The following is a 15,262-nucleotide window of genomic DNA, read 5'->3' as shown; positions in this document are numbered from 1 at the left end:
TTTGTATTTGTGTTTCAGCTTTTGTATTAGTGTTTCGGCTTCTGAATTACTATTGACACCTCTGGGCCACCATATACAAGCTTTTCAAAAGATGTTCTTAATAAAGTGGCTAGAGGCTACATACAGTATTTTGTGCTTTTGGCCAGCATCTTATGAGTTATCTTGTTCTTTTCTCCAGGATGCTTTTCTGTCAAACATTTATAATTTTGCCTTTATCAGTTTATCTAAGGAAAATCATCGAATGAAGTGTGTTTTATGAATGTCCTTCTAATATGAAATGCTTCTGCATAAGTCTTTCACTTACACTTTGGAAACTAGCTAGGTATAAATGGTATAAAAAAAACAAAATCATAAAAGAGTTACCTAATTTTATTGCAAATATCTGACTTAAAATTGCCATAAAATATGTGATTTTTAGGTAATAAACTAAACGTAACTTTGATTTTTGTTCTAAACATAACTTCATTTTTCTTAGAGAAGTTAAGCTTCTCTTTAAGAAGAAAAAAATCATTTCTTCTTACAAACATTCAACTCTTTGATATCAGAGCTTATAAAAATTTTGACTTCTATATGGAAAAAATAGGTTTTTCTTGGCATAAATATCATCCTACATGATATCACTATTATTACTATTGATTTATTTGAACTTTTTTTTCTTCTTTTTTTTACTCTACAAATGGCACTCTCAGGCTTCCGTATAAACAGACCGTTTTGCGTCTTGAAAGTAAAGCGACCTGTTGCCATGGATACAACTAAAATTCGCTGTGGAGGTTAAACACCGTTAGAGAAAGCGCCAGACCGAGGAAGGAGGATAACAGTTTAAAACCCAGAAAGTGTCCAGTGAGATTGTTCTGTTAAAGTTCAGCCGAACCGAATCTGGATCGTCATGGACCCGGAGAAGATAGCCGAAGAGTGGATGGAGGTGGTAGCGCTGGAGAAAAGGGCGGAGGAGCTGAGGAAGACCATCAGGAAGCAGGAAGAGGTTTGATCTCATTAATTCCCAGCGGTTCTGATCCAACTCATTAACACACTGACCTTATTAGTTATTCTGCATCTAACACATTATACAATTTAACTGACTACTTACAGATTATAAAATACAGTTTATACGTTGAGTTAATTGGGTTAATTAAATGTGTTGACATTCTTTTCTTTTTTTAAGAGAAAAAAAATCTGATAACATTATTTTAGAATCCAATTAAGCTATTTTAAATGTTTTGTTTTAGATCACAAGTTTTTTTGTTTTTGCTTTAAAACTGTTGATGTTGTTATAAATAATATTGTAGTGTGTTGGGGCAACAGAGGTTAGTTATCTTTTCCAGGTTATTAAGTTACATGTTTTATTTGTTACTGTTCTTGTGTCTGTTGTATCATCAGTTTCTGTTATAATCTGAAGTACTTGTTGTCCCACCATGACTTTGGAAGGTATGTCCGTTAATTAACTCTCCTCAACGGTTATGTGTGGTTTAATAAAGAAGAAGCTTTCTAGAGTGGTACGGGGTACAGAAACTACCGTTAAACTCAAGTCATCTCTCTGAATAGTTGCTATAGCAACCCGTTAATGCTATAATATGCTCTATGGCGGTGACTTCTAACCAGGGGTACGCGCACCCCTAGTGGTCTTACGAGTGTATTGCAAGTGGTACATGAAAATATGTTATATTAAATAGTGCTGGGATTTACTAGTATTAGGGCCAGGCTAGAGAATTTTCTTGCTTCTATTTTGAGAATAAAGTCACGGGTTGTTGAAGATGACTTTATGATGACTTTATTCATGTAATGTGAAGACTTTGTTCTCGAAATAGAAATAGAAGAAAAAAAAATCTCTAGCCTGGCCCTAATACTCTGTGGTAATATTGCTTTGTGAGGACCCCATTGAAAGATTTAGCTTTTACCAACCTTTGAGTTCTACGGAGCCCCTCTGATGACATGGTCAAAAAAGATGTTTAATTGTGGCCATGAAGTAGTATTTCGTGCGCACGAAGTAGTATTTCGCGGCCACGCAATAAGTATAACGTGCGGACGAAATACTACTTTGTGGCCACGCAATAAGTTTAACGTGCGCACGAAATACTATTTCGTGGCCACGCAATAAGTTTAACGTGCAGACGAAATACTTATTAATAATATCAATAAATCCGCCCCTGTTTTCAGGCTTATGTTAACTGTAATGACTTATCTTGGACAGGCTGCTATGTAAACGGGCCTTTAGTCCTTCGTTTAGCTATGCTGCGGTTGTTTACACTACGCCTTTTCCACCTAAAATAGCGTCTTAGCAACAAATGTCACGTGACTGGCGGCGACCGACTGGGTAAGCAAATCGAGCGCGCCTTAGACCTTAGAGAAGGCGCGCTCGATTTGCTTACCCAGTTGTCCAGGAATGATATTAATATTATTAATAAGTATTTCGTGCGCACGTTAAACTTATTGCGTGGCCACGAAGTAGTGTTTTGCGCGCACGTTATACTTATTGCGTGGCCACGAAATACTACTTCGTGGCCACAATTAAAAAATTTTTTTGACCATGTCATCAGAGGGGCTCCGTAGAGTTCACCTTTGTCTTTGACACACATCCAAACCAAGCAGAGGAACAGACTGAATGTAAAGAACAGTCTGGGATCTGCTGTTTTCCACACTGAGCTATCAAAGCAGATCATGTGTCTTCATAAAAAAAAAAAGTAAAACTAATTAAATAAGTCTGACTATAATTTTTGTTCCCAGTTCATCCAGTTTGTCATTATAAAGGAGTTACTCCCTTATAGTCCCTTATAAGGGAGGACCTCCAGATTTATAAATACAGTTTTATAATAAGATTCTATTTTGTATTTATTTTAATTCCTTACTAATATCCAGGCTAAGAATTAAAAGCTTAACTTAAAAGATTAAGTAAAATATATATATTTTTTAATGATCAGTTATGGTAGGTTCCACTTTTGGACAATCGTCAATAGTTTTGACTGAGGGGGGAGCTCATTGTAAGACAAAATGCTCAAAGGGAAACACAAGTCAAACAAAGTTGGGGAAACACAGGTCTAAGGTAAAGTCTGTCAAAAACGGAAAAAACTACAATTTACATTTCACTTTTTTCAAAATGTTGAAGTAAGCATTAGGCTTAGATTTTTGTATTGGCAATGGTATAACAGACCATTATCTACAAATATTAATGTTTACATATGTTAAAATGATCAAGTTCTTGCATTAATATTTGCGTCTATCAGAAAAATACATACATCATGACTTTGTATTAAAAAGCCCTCAACACCATGCAGCCAAAGAAAGTTTTTAGAGCAGGGATGTCAAAGTCAAATACACCGAGGACCAAAAAACGAAATTTCTACAAGACGAGGGCCGGACTGGTTAGATGTTTATTAAAACATATTGAAATGAACATAGCCTGTTGAACCAAGACCTAACACATTTTTAAAACAAAATATTAATATCAATATTATTAATAAACTTATTAAGATAAATACATAAACTGAAAATGCATTACTGTGCTGCTCTATTATCCAACCGATCACTGCTTTCAGAAAACAAGGGAAAATATGATTGTGTCTTTTTTTATTAAAATTTTTTGGCTTTATTTTGCATGTTTATTGTTTTGGTTTTTGATTACCCCCCTTTAACAATCCACTGGGCTGAAGCTGGTTGTCTAAGGAGGCGGAGGGCTGCTGCGCCCAGGTGTCAGCAGAGGCTGATTAAAGCCAAAATAAAACGAGCCTGGATGGAAGGAGAGGGGAGCTGATCCTGCAGGTGATAAAGACAGACACGCTGCAGAGCGATGGGCAGGTGGGATTCGCATGCCAGATACAGAATACAGGGAGCAGAACAGACAGCACAGTCAGGGCAGAGGTCCACCCCTGTAAGTAGCGGTCCATCTCGATCTGAGTATCGGCGGTAGGAAATACGTCATGGTGTCTTGGTGCGGAGATACTGGCGTTTTCCTGCATCTTTCTTTTAGCTAGATCGGTCTGAAAAGTGGTCACAATCATGTTTTCCCCTGGGAATGTATTGTTGGTGCGTGCAACACAACCGCACCAATACTACATTCCCCATAATGCAACGGTAGCCCACGAAGTCACAGCAGCGCGCACAAGCCGCAGTGGCCTGTGCGCCGGTTCCAATGGTAATTAAATACAATCCAGGGGGCCATGGATAAACAATTCCCGCATCTGGATCACGGTCATTTAAGCTGTCAGTTTCAGCTGCTAAGATGATTTTTAGTCTCTAAGAGATTACCCCCCCCCCCCCAACAAAAAAAAAAGAAGCAAAATATTAAATTTGACCAGGCGAAATTGTGACAAGTAAAGTCGTTATTACAAAGCCGCTTCAAACTAACAATTGGGCTCAATGTCTTGGCCAATCCTCAATGAGGCTTTGCTACAAAACAGAACACATAAATTATTTTAATAGTTATTAAAGGAATAGTACACCCAAAACATGATTAGCCTTCATTTTCTACTCACCCCCATGCTGAACAACACTCTGGAGTACTTTTTTGATATCTCAAATGCATCTGGAGATCTGGGAGGCTTCTTGCTGTCTGCTGACATTCAAATAATGGAGGTCTATGGCGCCCGAGGCAGAAAGGTCCATCAAAGTCCACAAAAAACTTGTCAATATTCCTCCATACTGCTCGTCCAATGTATTCCAAGTGTCCTGAGTGGATAGCGTCCATAATTTACTCGAAACGAAGTCATTTAGAATGTTTTTAGAGCATAAACAGTAGTGTATAGGATTTCCTAAAAGCGCGCGCCTGCGAGTTCACGAGCCTACGGAAACCGCGGCAGACCAAACCAGACGAAAGTGTGCATTCAGCGTCTGCTCTGCCGATAATGTAAGCGTAGAAGAAGAAATGTGCTGTTTACCTGTGCAAAGAAAGAAACAACGAAAGAAAAATGTCTGAGGACTTCAGTGTTGAGGAAGAGCATGAGTTCTTTGCCGAGCTGAATGCGCACTTTCATCTGGTTTGGTCTGCCGCGGTTTCCGTAGACTCGTGAACGCGCTTTTAGGAAATCCTATACACTACTGTTTATGCTCTAAAAACATTCTAAATGACTTCGTTTCGAGTAAATTATGGATGCTACCCACTCAGGACACTTGGAATACATTAGACGAGCAGTATGGAGGAATATTGACACGTTTTTTGTGGACTTTTATGGACCTTTCTGCCTCGGGCGCCATAGACCTCCATTATTTGAATGTCAGCAGACAGTAAGAAGCCTCCCAGATCTCCAGATGCATTTGAGATATCAAAAAAGTACTCCAGAGTGTTGTTCAGCATGGGGGTGAGTAGAAAATGAAGGCTAATCATGTTTTGGGTGTACTATTCCTTTAACAATTCAAAGATAATGGGAACTAAATTTAATAAAGGAAATGAAGTAACAACAGGGACTCTGGAAAGTCTGTAACTGAGTGAGGTGACTATCAGAGTCTTTTCTGAAGTTTGCCTAATTTATTATTCAATTTCATACGGAGGGGAGCGCAATTAAAGCAACACTTTAAGTCATGTCCAAGCATCCACTCTAAATCCCTCAATCACCATATAGAGCAGGGACTATATACTAGACTGTAGTGAAGTCAGTTAACTGACCGTTTGGACAGATGATCACTACTTTTCGCTCCCCATTGATCAAGTGACTCTGCCTTCCCGCACGGTGCCTCCGCCATCTTTGTTATTTGTCGCTGCTGCTGTCACAACAAATCCGGGATACATCTGCTCATCTAGTGATGATCACTACTTATGAAAGTTAGAGTCCACTGCTTTTTTATGCACTAGACATTCAGACACTCATCTAAAATGACGTAACCACTATATAGTGCCCCATTAGGGCGGACATTCAGACACAGCCAATAAATGCAGGGACAGCTACTCATGTCCAGCAGTATCCCTTATAAACGTTTTCATTCTTTTTTTTATGTCGTCACTGTAGATCAACCATTTGCATCTGACATTGCCCCTTTTCTTCAGCCTTTTACTTTTGATGCTGTATCTTATGGGTCATAACAGTTTTGTTGGCCAAAAAGAACCCAAAGGATTGTCTAAACACTCTAATGGGATTTAGTAATCTTTTTCTGAACTGTGGTTTTTGACTGTAACCCACCTTTTGTATTTGTTTGATGTTTTTTTTTTTGCAGCATAAAAAAAATTTGCTTCAGCGACTGGTGAAACTGCAAATCCAAGACAAAGCGAGCAACCCAAGCCCTGCTGAGGTACTTAAAACATGTTTATTAGATTTGGCTTGCTGGACCGTACACAGTCATAAACAAATAATGACACTTAAATGTTCAGTTCTTTATTAAAGAACCATAGCATTGCAATGTTTTTGCTTATTTTCTGTTTATCTCTGAAAGGAGAGTGGTTTAAAAAGCCTGGCAAAAGGCAAGAAGGGGAAAAGAAAAACTGTCCTTTCTACATTTAAAAACTCTTCATGCCTTTGTCAAGCGCTTCAGTGAGATGCTTAGCTATATAATAGTCGCTTAAAGGAAAGTTTGACTCACTCCTCATTTACAGGTGGGAGATGTCTGAGGCATCCCCTGCAGGTATGCACTATTTCTGAGCTTTACCTGTGCCTAGGACGTCCCTTTTCTTAATTCTCACCGATTCCTGAGTGGATCTGGTACAGTTAGAGTCATTATGATTATTTTGGATTCAGTTCTACTTTATCTTTATATGTTTATAATTCAATATATGATCTTAGATACTACTTAACAACCTAATACAACAAATCCTGCTGCTGCAAAGTCTCCTCAAACCATGACTCTTCTTGCTCTATGCTTCAGAATTTATTATTTTTTTCCTGCATTGCTTTATTTAACTTATATTAAAACTGCTGTCTGTTCTGTTACCTTAAAAAGTATTTTTTTCACTTGGCTTTTTTGGAGATTGAGTTTAGGTCTTCATGTTTTTCTTAAAAACTCAAGGTTTTTTCCTTGCAAATCTCACACTATTGTGTTATCTGGGACTGTGCAGACATGCACATTATAATGATCCTCGAAATGGTTGTCCTGTTCTTTTTACATCTCTTTGCAGGTAATGAAGCAGACTGAAGACATTTTATAGTTATCTCCCTTTTATCTCCTCTTTCTTTTATCTTTTATCCTTTTTTTCAGTTTTCCTTTCCTGTTCTACTTACATTGCAGTGTCCATATAATCTGTAAAGCTCCCTGCATAATTATAATAAAGCTATTTATATGCATAAATCAAGCAGAACCCTATGGAGATAGCAGTACTGCTCCACTTGTGAAAGTAAAATCTGTTAGGCTCTCTTTGGCATAAAGACAATTATTCTTATTGCCACATTGCCAGACAGGACACTTAAAAAATAAAAAGTTAAATTTTTCTCTGGTCTGACCATAGGACATTCTTCTAGAACCTTTATGGCTTGTCAACATGTAGTTTAACAAATTCCAGTCAGGCTTTTTTATTACTTGTTTCTGGAACTAGAAGTTTACCTTTAATCTCATTATAAAGTACAATCCTTTTAGTTATTTTTTGTCTCTTTTCTTAACCTTCATATTATCCGTCTCTTTGATTTATTATCAAGTTTTCCTCCACATACAGAGGGGTTGGCTACAGTCCAATTGTTCTTAGATTTAACTGTAGTCACAGAAACCTAAAACTGGAACATCAAAGATGGTCTAATAGCCTTTACCTTTAGCATGCTTGTTTAAAATCCTTTTTCTAATCTCCTAAAATAAATAATCTTTCCTTTGCAGTGCAGTGACAACTCGTAGCCATAAGCCAGCTAGCTGACTGAATACATCATGTAGACACGTGTGATGCTAATTCATTAGTGAACTCACCTTGATTTAAAACTTGGTCACATTTATTTTGAGCCTTTTCTAGGCTATTTTGGTCCAGGCCTGTCTCATTAGCTTATACTTAGCTTACACATATATATATATATACATATATGTACTCTTTTTCAGACCATATTTTCCAAAAGGTTAGAACATTTCTATTTAAAAAAAAAATCCTGTCTCAAAATCTGTATTTTTTTTTTCCTGTTATCTTATGCAGGCCAGTTAGTTATACATCAGCTTGTACACCTAAATTCAGCCAATCATGTATCAATGATCATCTGTCAATCAAATTTTTTCGGTCATAGCATCTTGATTCATATGTCGCAGCTAATATATGCAACGGTTGAAATAAGAATAATTTCCTTTCACATCTTCCTCCTCTAAATAAAAAATGTATGACGGTGGAGACTCATCCAAAACTCTCCTCCTCTTGCATGTTTCCGCTGTCCATAGCGTTCCTTGACAGCGTCGTTTCTAAGTGCTACTTGGTCCCAATGTAATTTCCCATTGGGAACCTACTAGCACTAATTTGCTAACTGATTAATAAGATGTTTCCGACAAACAGGCCACAATCAAACATGCTTGCGAACCTTCCGCCACAACAATCCCGCCCCCTTGATAATTGACCAATCACATCCACTTTATTCTCTTGTGTAAAGTCGGGCACCACTTAGGAGAATTCGGAAAGGCAACGGTTGGAACGGCCGTTTCCCTATGACGTTAAAATCATTCTGTTGAAAAGCAGTGTCGGATTTTCCTTTGTTGATTTTCATATAACTTTTATTTATTATTACTGACCATTGTGGGTTTTCTTTCATCGAACAAGGCGTACCAAACATGTCCAAATATGTTAGAAGAAACACAAATTTTTAAATGAGTGTATGGAACTTTATTGAACGATATCATAATAAATGAACTATCATTACTTTCATCTTAGCAGGAAGAGCTCAAAGCCTTAAGGGAGAGGGCTGATGAGGAGGTGGAAGCGAGGGAAATGGAGGCCAAAGTTCAGAGGCAGAAGGAGTTGAATGCCCAGATGAAGAAGAGGATCGAGGAAATGAAGCTTGAGACCCTCAAATATAAACCTTACAAAGATTTCATGGAGCGCGTGCTCCAGCACTCCGAGGTACTTCAAAGTGGTTTAGAGTAAACGCAGAATTCATTGTAAATCATGCAGAATTAATGTAATGTGTGGCAGTATTTGGTTCATATGAATGAACATACAAAATAACACTTGGTTATGCAGGTAAAATACAAATGCAGGAGGTAAACAAACCTCGCTCCCATCGAGGAGCAGGTAAAAAAAGCGACTTAGCAGTGTTGTTTTTGACAGCCATCTTTGATATAATGACTTATTAGTTTTAGTCGTAACTATATCTGATGGTTTTAGTCGTTTTTTTTGTCAACTAAAACCCAGAAAGGTATTAGTCTAGTTTCAGTCAGGTTTTATGTTGCACTTCATAAAACGGATAAGCTTTACGATTTCAAATAACAGTCAGATTCTTTAACACAGTGGTCCCCAACCTTTTTTAGGATAGGATGTTAAAGGTAGGATGAGTCTTGAATGAATTAACCTGTGACACCTGTGTAACCTTTTTATGAATTAATGCCCTACTTTTTAAAAAAGTGTCTCAAAAAAGTTGTGAAAATAGCAGATCTAGTCCAGAAAATGATCACGCCCTTGGCACTGATGACTGGCTTAAAGGGGCTGTATAGCTTGCTGTGAAATGGTTCCCGCAAGCTATATTTTTGAACATACACAACTATGCCTCTCCCTTCAGACCACCCCTCGAAACCACGCCTTCAAAACACATGAACGCGCATGCTTGTCTGCAGTGCGTCTAGAGCAGCCGGAGCAGCGTGTCGCTGATTTCGGAGCTGGCAGGAAGACAGGCAATAATGAAGATGCAGAGCGCTATGATGACTTCTCTGAAACAGTTTAACACCTAAATTAACTTAAAATGTTTAAATCTGCCGGCAAAGCATGTTCGCTTTTATTATCCTGATTCCTGCAGTTTGGATTACGTACATGAAAAACACGTTCCAGCCGCCGCCGCAAACCGCGAGGGGGCGACTGGGCCATAGGCTGCTGTTGAATGGGATTCCTTATCCCTTATTTCCAGAAATAATATTTGAAGGCAGGATGGTAAACTGGATGAACTGACTGCACTGACAATGTTTATGCGGTGGATTCAAATTACTTTTCACCCACTGATCACAGAAAATATAGCTGTCATTGTTACAGGCAAAGAAAGTATAGGGTAGCTGCGCCCAACGCACATCAGACCCACTTTTTCCACCGCGCAGCCAGAGTAGCAAAGATAGGGTGACCAGTGGTGCTCTTTTTCCTGCACATGTCCTACTTTTCAGACCTAAAGAAATGTCCGGGGGGAATTTCAAAATCGTCCAGGATTTTGGTTGACTAAAGTGCAGCACATAGTCGAAATAGGGAGCCAAGGAAGTTGTATAGACATATTTAACCCCATTCACATCTCTTTTTGTTTGTGCAAAAACAGTATCTCCAAGTTAGATGCAACACATGGTTGAGAGCGGAATAAAATAAAACTACATGAGTCAAAATGTTCAGGGATGTTTAATTGAAGTTGCCTGTGGGAGGCAGGGTACACCATCAGCTGGTTGCATCAATCCAGACAGGATGCAAACATTCATGCACACACGTCCAGGGAAAACTGTATAAGCCTGGATCCGTACTGTACAGTACATAATACAGTTTCTTAAACAGGTAACAAACATAGTCAGTGTCTGCGAATTAAAACCTCTTAAATGAATTTCTAACTGTGCAATACCATGCAATATTTGTTTTTGCCCTGATTATTTATACCTAGCTTTTTTGCAGTTTGATGATATGGATGCACTCACGCAACATTTGGATCACATCATTTATGTGAAGGACATGCTGTCTGAGAGGGGGGCTCAGATCCAGAAAGAACAGGAGGAGCAGGAAAAAACCCTGCAGACCCTAAAGGATCGGTTTGACCATCTACGCATTCAAGAGCAACTCCAGTTTGTCGAGCTCAACAAAAAACTGGAAGAGGCCCGCTCCGAAGCTCAGAAATGGGTATAAAAGCACCTTAAAGTCCCTCATCACAGCCAAGTAATGAAAAAGTTTTTAAAAATATCAGGTGTCATTTGTTTTCTACAGGAAAGGAAGTGGAAGAAAGTCCAGGAAACAGCTTCAAATAAAAAACTGGCGGAGATTGAGACTGAACTTGGGATCCTTGACCTCTATGTCATGATCTTTGGGGAGGAAGGAGATGGGGACATGAGGCCTGAACAGCAGCTGGTGAAGGTGACTTCCCTCACAGAACATAGTGAAATTGAGTATAACAGACTCTCATTTGTGTGTGTTTCTTCCTCAGATCAATGAGTTTATCGTGGACAATCAAAAGATCGTGGCACACTGGGAGGCAATGGAAAAGGAAATAGCCGAGTCAAAGAAAAAAGCCGAGTCAAAGAAAAAAGCTGAGTCAAAGGAAAAAGCCGAGTCAAAGGAAAAAGCCGAGTCAAAGGGAAAAGCCAAAGCATAGAAGAAATAACCATTACAACATAATATTTTATCAATGTTTTATCAGTTTTTTTGTTGCAAAGAGTTTTATGCAAAGGGTTAAAATAAAGCTATTAAAAAACTAATTATGTTGTAAATATGTACACACTGTTTAGTTTACAGTTATTAAGACAAATAGTCGTCTCTGATTTAGAATGGTAGAAAGTTGGGCGTTGAGAGTCATCATGTGACATTGCAGGTGATCATGTGACATTACCCCCTTCCTAAAATACTTGATGAGACCCTGCATTTGCTCAATCTGAGCAGGGTCACAGAGAGAAAAGAATGTGTATCATACTTAAACTGTCATATTTCTTAGCAGAGGTTTCCATTTTTTTCTACTTTAGAAGAAAATTGATACAAAGAAAAGGGAGTTTTTCAGTCATAGCTGCAATAAAGAAACACTGATTTTGCCAAGTTTCTGGTATCCTTCTCCGATCTACAGTATTAAGCAATAATTGATGATATATTTCCATCTTACAGTGTTGAGTAATGAGCATGTGAAAATGTTGATGGCACCCGAAGACAATGGAATCCCCTCTGCTTCTTTCTGTTGAATCCCTTAATGATCAAAATCATCCCAGTATCATTTTTAACATTACAAACATGAAAATGTTATGGATTCAATAATATTAATCTGACACAGCTCTTCCAAGCAGCATGGCTTTGCTTTAGATACTTCCATTCTTATTTTGTTGTGCATCTAACAGCAAACCTATTGTTTTACATAATAACGGTGACAGCTAATCAAAAACTACCATCTTTCCTGCTTCAAAATGACAGCTTTAACTTAAAATTAAACAGACTGTCAATCATTAGGTTCTCACCAGTGATGGACTTTGCCATTTTTGGGCCCTAGGTGAACTTTAGTCAGGGGGCCTCCTCCAAATAAGCCTTCCTGCTCCAGTTGGCCCAGAGTTGGACAGAATCTGTTGAGCTACCACAGTGTTCCTACTGCATAACTGTGAACCAGAGAACAGCTCAACTGTATGTATATATATATCTATATATATATATCTATATTAGTGCTGTCAAAATTATCGCGTTATCACGTTAACGCAAGGCCATTTTAACGGCGATAATTTTTTTAACGTGAGATTAACGCTTTGTGGTTTTATGGTACAATTTTCCAAGTACATCCCGCTGCAGCCTGCGGGAAGGCGGGGCTATTTTCCCCCAGTCTATGCATTTTCCATAGGCTTTGAGAGCGGAGCTCCTCAAGGAAAAAAGACGCTCATACACTGGGTGGCGCTAGTGCCTTTTCTTTAAGCCCCACCACCAACAAACAAGTTGAGTGTCTGGTAACTAGTAGCAACCTGAAATACGCTGAGAAAACAGATTACTGAGGTGAAATGGAATCTGCTACGGCACTCTTGCTGTCTGTGTACGCCACAGGTCGGTATCGTGTGTGTGTGTGTGTGTGAGTGGGTGTGTCTGTGTGTGGGTGGGTGGGTGTGTGTGTGTTCTCATTTTTGTTAAGAGGCTGAAAAGTAACTTTCTAGAGCATAGACTACCTCCATCTAGTGATGTCGGTCTATTGATTTTGATGTATTGATTGAAAATTGTTCATTATTATCTTGGTTAATTAACATCTAATGTTAACTGTACTACATTTTATAGCAGTAGGGTAAAATGCTTGTCTTTGTTCAAAAGACTGTATTAACTGTAAAGACTGTCTTTTACATCAGCCTGTTTTCAGGGCCTTTTTTTTGGCTACATATTTGTTATTTTTTGCTACATGCCTCCCCATCTTCTTGCCATATGTTTCTATGGCATAAATCAGTATCTGTGACCTGTTTTCATTTTAAAAAAAGAACATTGGCACAAACCTAGCCTGTATGTATTTTTTGTATGTTATCGAGAGTATTTAAATGATTTTCAATCATAAAAAAAATTTGCGATTAAAATGCGATTAATCGCGAGTTAACTCAGGCATTGATGCGATTAATCGCGATTAAAAAAATTTAATCGATTGACAGCACTAATCTATATATATATATAGATATATATAGATATATTTAGTATATACGTCCTGAGAGGTAGCTTTCGAAGTTAGCTAACTGTCAATACAAAATCAAAAATATGTATTAAAGGAATAGTACACCCAAAACATGATTAGCCTTCATTTTCTACTCACCCCCATGCTGAACAACACTCTGGAGTACTTTTTTGGTATCTCAAATGCATCTGGAGATCTGGGAGGCTTCTTGCTGTCTGCTGACATTCAAATAATGGAGGTCTATGGTGCCCAAGACAGAAAGGTCCATAAAAGTCCACAAAAAATGTGTCAATATTCCTCCATACTGCTCGTCCAATGTATTCAAAGTGTCCTGAGTGGGTAGCGTCCATAGATTACTCGAAACGAAGTCATTTAGAATGTTTTTAGAGCATAAACAGTAGTGTATAGGATTTCCTGAAAGCGTGCGCCTGTGCGTTCACGACGCTACGGAAGCCGGCAGACCAAACCAGATGAAAGTGCGCATTCAGCGTCTGCTCTGCCGATAATGCAAGCGTAGAAGAAGAAATGTGCTGTTTACCTGTGCAAAGAAAGAAACAACGAAAGAAAAATGTCTGAGGACTTCAGTGTTGAGGAAGAGCATGAGTTCTTTGCCGAGCTAAATGCGCACTTTCATCTGGTTTGGTCTGCCACGGAATACATTGGACGAGCAGTATGGAGGAATATTGACACGTTTTTTGTGGACTTTTATGGACCTTTCTGCCTCGGGCACCATAGACCTCCATTATTTGAATGTCAGCAGACAGCAAGAAGCCTCCCAGATCTCCAGATGCATTTGAGATATCATAAAAGTACTCCAGAGTGTTGTTCAGCATGGGGGTGAGTAGAAAATGAAGGCTAATCATGTTTTGGGTGTACTATTCCTTTAAAGATTGGATTTAATCTTAATTTCTCCAATTTTCTTCTAAACATATAATAAATATATTGCTCCACAAGTTTAAAAAGTCAATCAACATTTTATGTTGCACTGTAGCACTACCATTGAATTGGCGTAACAATAATCCTGTGTTTTAGGCCTTTTTCTGGTGTGTCTAAAAGTGCAGCCTCATGTTTATAATGCAGCTACATTAAGCATAGGCACACCTACTGCAGGCCCAGCAGTATTGGAGCCATTGTTTCCAACTTAGCAACTTTGTAGCTATATTTAGCAACTTTTCAGACCCCTTTATTGACTAAGCATACTTTTTAAATCTTGGAGATTTTGGTGACAACACAAAATAGCACAGATTGCTCTTAGTTTACTGTCTTTAGCAATGCCTCAGACGCAGCAGCAGCCCATGTCTGCAGTAGAAGAGCAGAGCGACTCCCTTCCGTTTCCCCATTAAACATCAGTATGAGATGAGCAAAGCTTCCATCATCCCCCCAAAGTAAAAATCAGGATGTTCTTTTGATACTGAAACAGTGAAATAGATGCCTTCCTGCATTTACAGCTGCAGCCATTTAGAATGGTCCTTCCCAGTCAAACGCCAGCCGAATGGCATCCCACTTCCCTGTAACTCCCAGTGAAATCCTCTCCAACATCCAGCCACTGAAGTGACCCCATCTTTTATATTTTTTTTTACTCTGGCTTCAACCTTTTACTGAATTAACAGGTTCTGATCGTGAAATGAGACTTCACTTTAGATCTTAATTTTAATACAAAGATCGATGTTTAAAAAGGAAGCTAAGGACCCATCAAGGAAAGTGGGGAAATTTTGAATAGCTACTACTGTAATTCTCGTACAAACAGACAGGGCATTGGGGGCAGTATGCTTCTACGCATAGGCGCGTTTCAGCAGCCCTGGCAGACAGGCCCCTAGCTTCTCAGCACAGAGAAAACTGGTATTTTTGTATTAATTTTGAGACCTAATTTGATATTCTTAGTTGTGTATTTA

At 38.6% G+C, this 15,262-nt stretch overlaps 1 protein-coding gene across 1 annotated transcript; it reads left to right on the top strand.

Moving 5' to 3' along the window:
* The first annotated feature begins 721 nt into the window (after nucleotides 1-721).
* On the top strand, nucleotides 722-11,354 carry LOC119787933 (cilia- and flagella-associated protein 73-like). The gene is made up of 6 exons (XM_038292008.1): nucleotides 722-982; nucleotides 6,139-6,213; nucleotides 8,747-8,932; nucleotides 10,664-10,885; nucleotides 10,970-11,116; nucleotides 11,187-11,354. The coding sequence occupies exons 1-6, from the start codon at nucleotides 887-889 to the stop codon at nucleotides 11,352-11,354; spliced, it is 894 nt and encodes a 297-aa protein (XP_038147936.1). The 5' UTR covers nucleotides 722-886.
* Nucleotides 11,355-15,262: the final 3,908 nt, after the last annotated feature.

Source organism: Cyprinodon tularosa, unplaced genomic scaffold (genome assembly GCF_016077235.1).
Source record: "Cyprinodon tularosa strain WSP-4 unplaced genomic scaffold, ASM1607723v1 ctg306, whole genome shotgun sequence".
NCBI lineage: Eukaryota > Metazoa > Chordata > Actinopteri > Cyprinodontiformes > Cyprinodontidae > Cyprinodon > Cyprinodon tularosa.
This window is presented reverse-complemented; position numbering and strand designations above follow the sequence as displayed.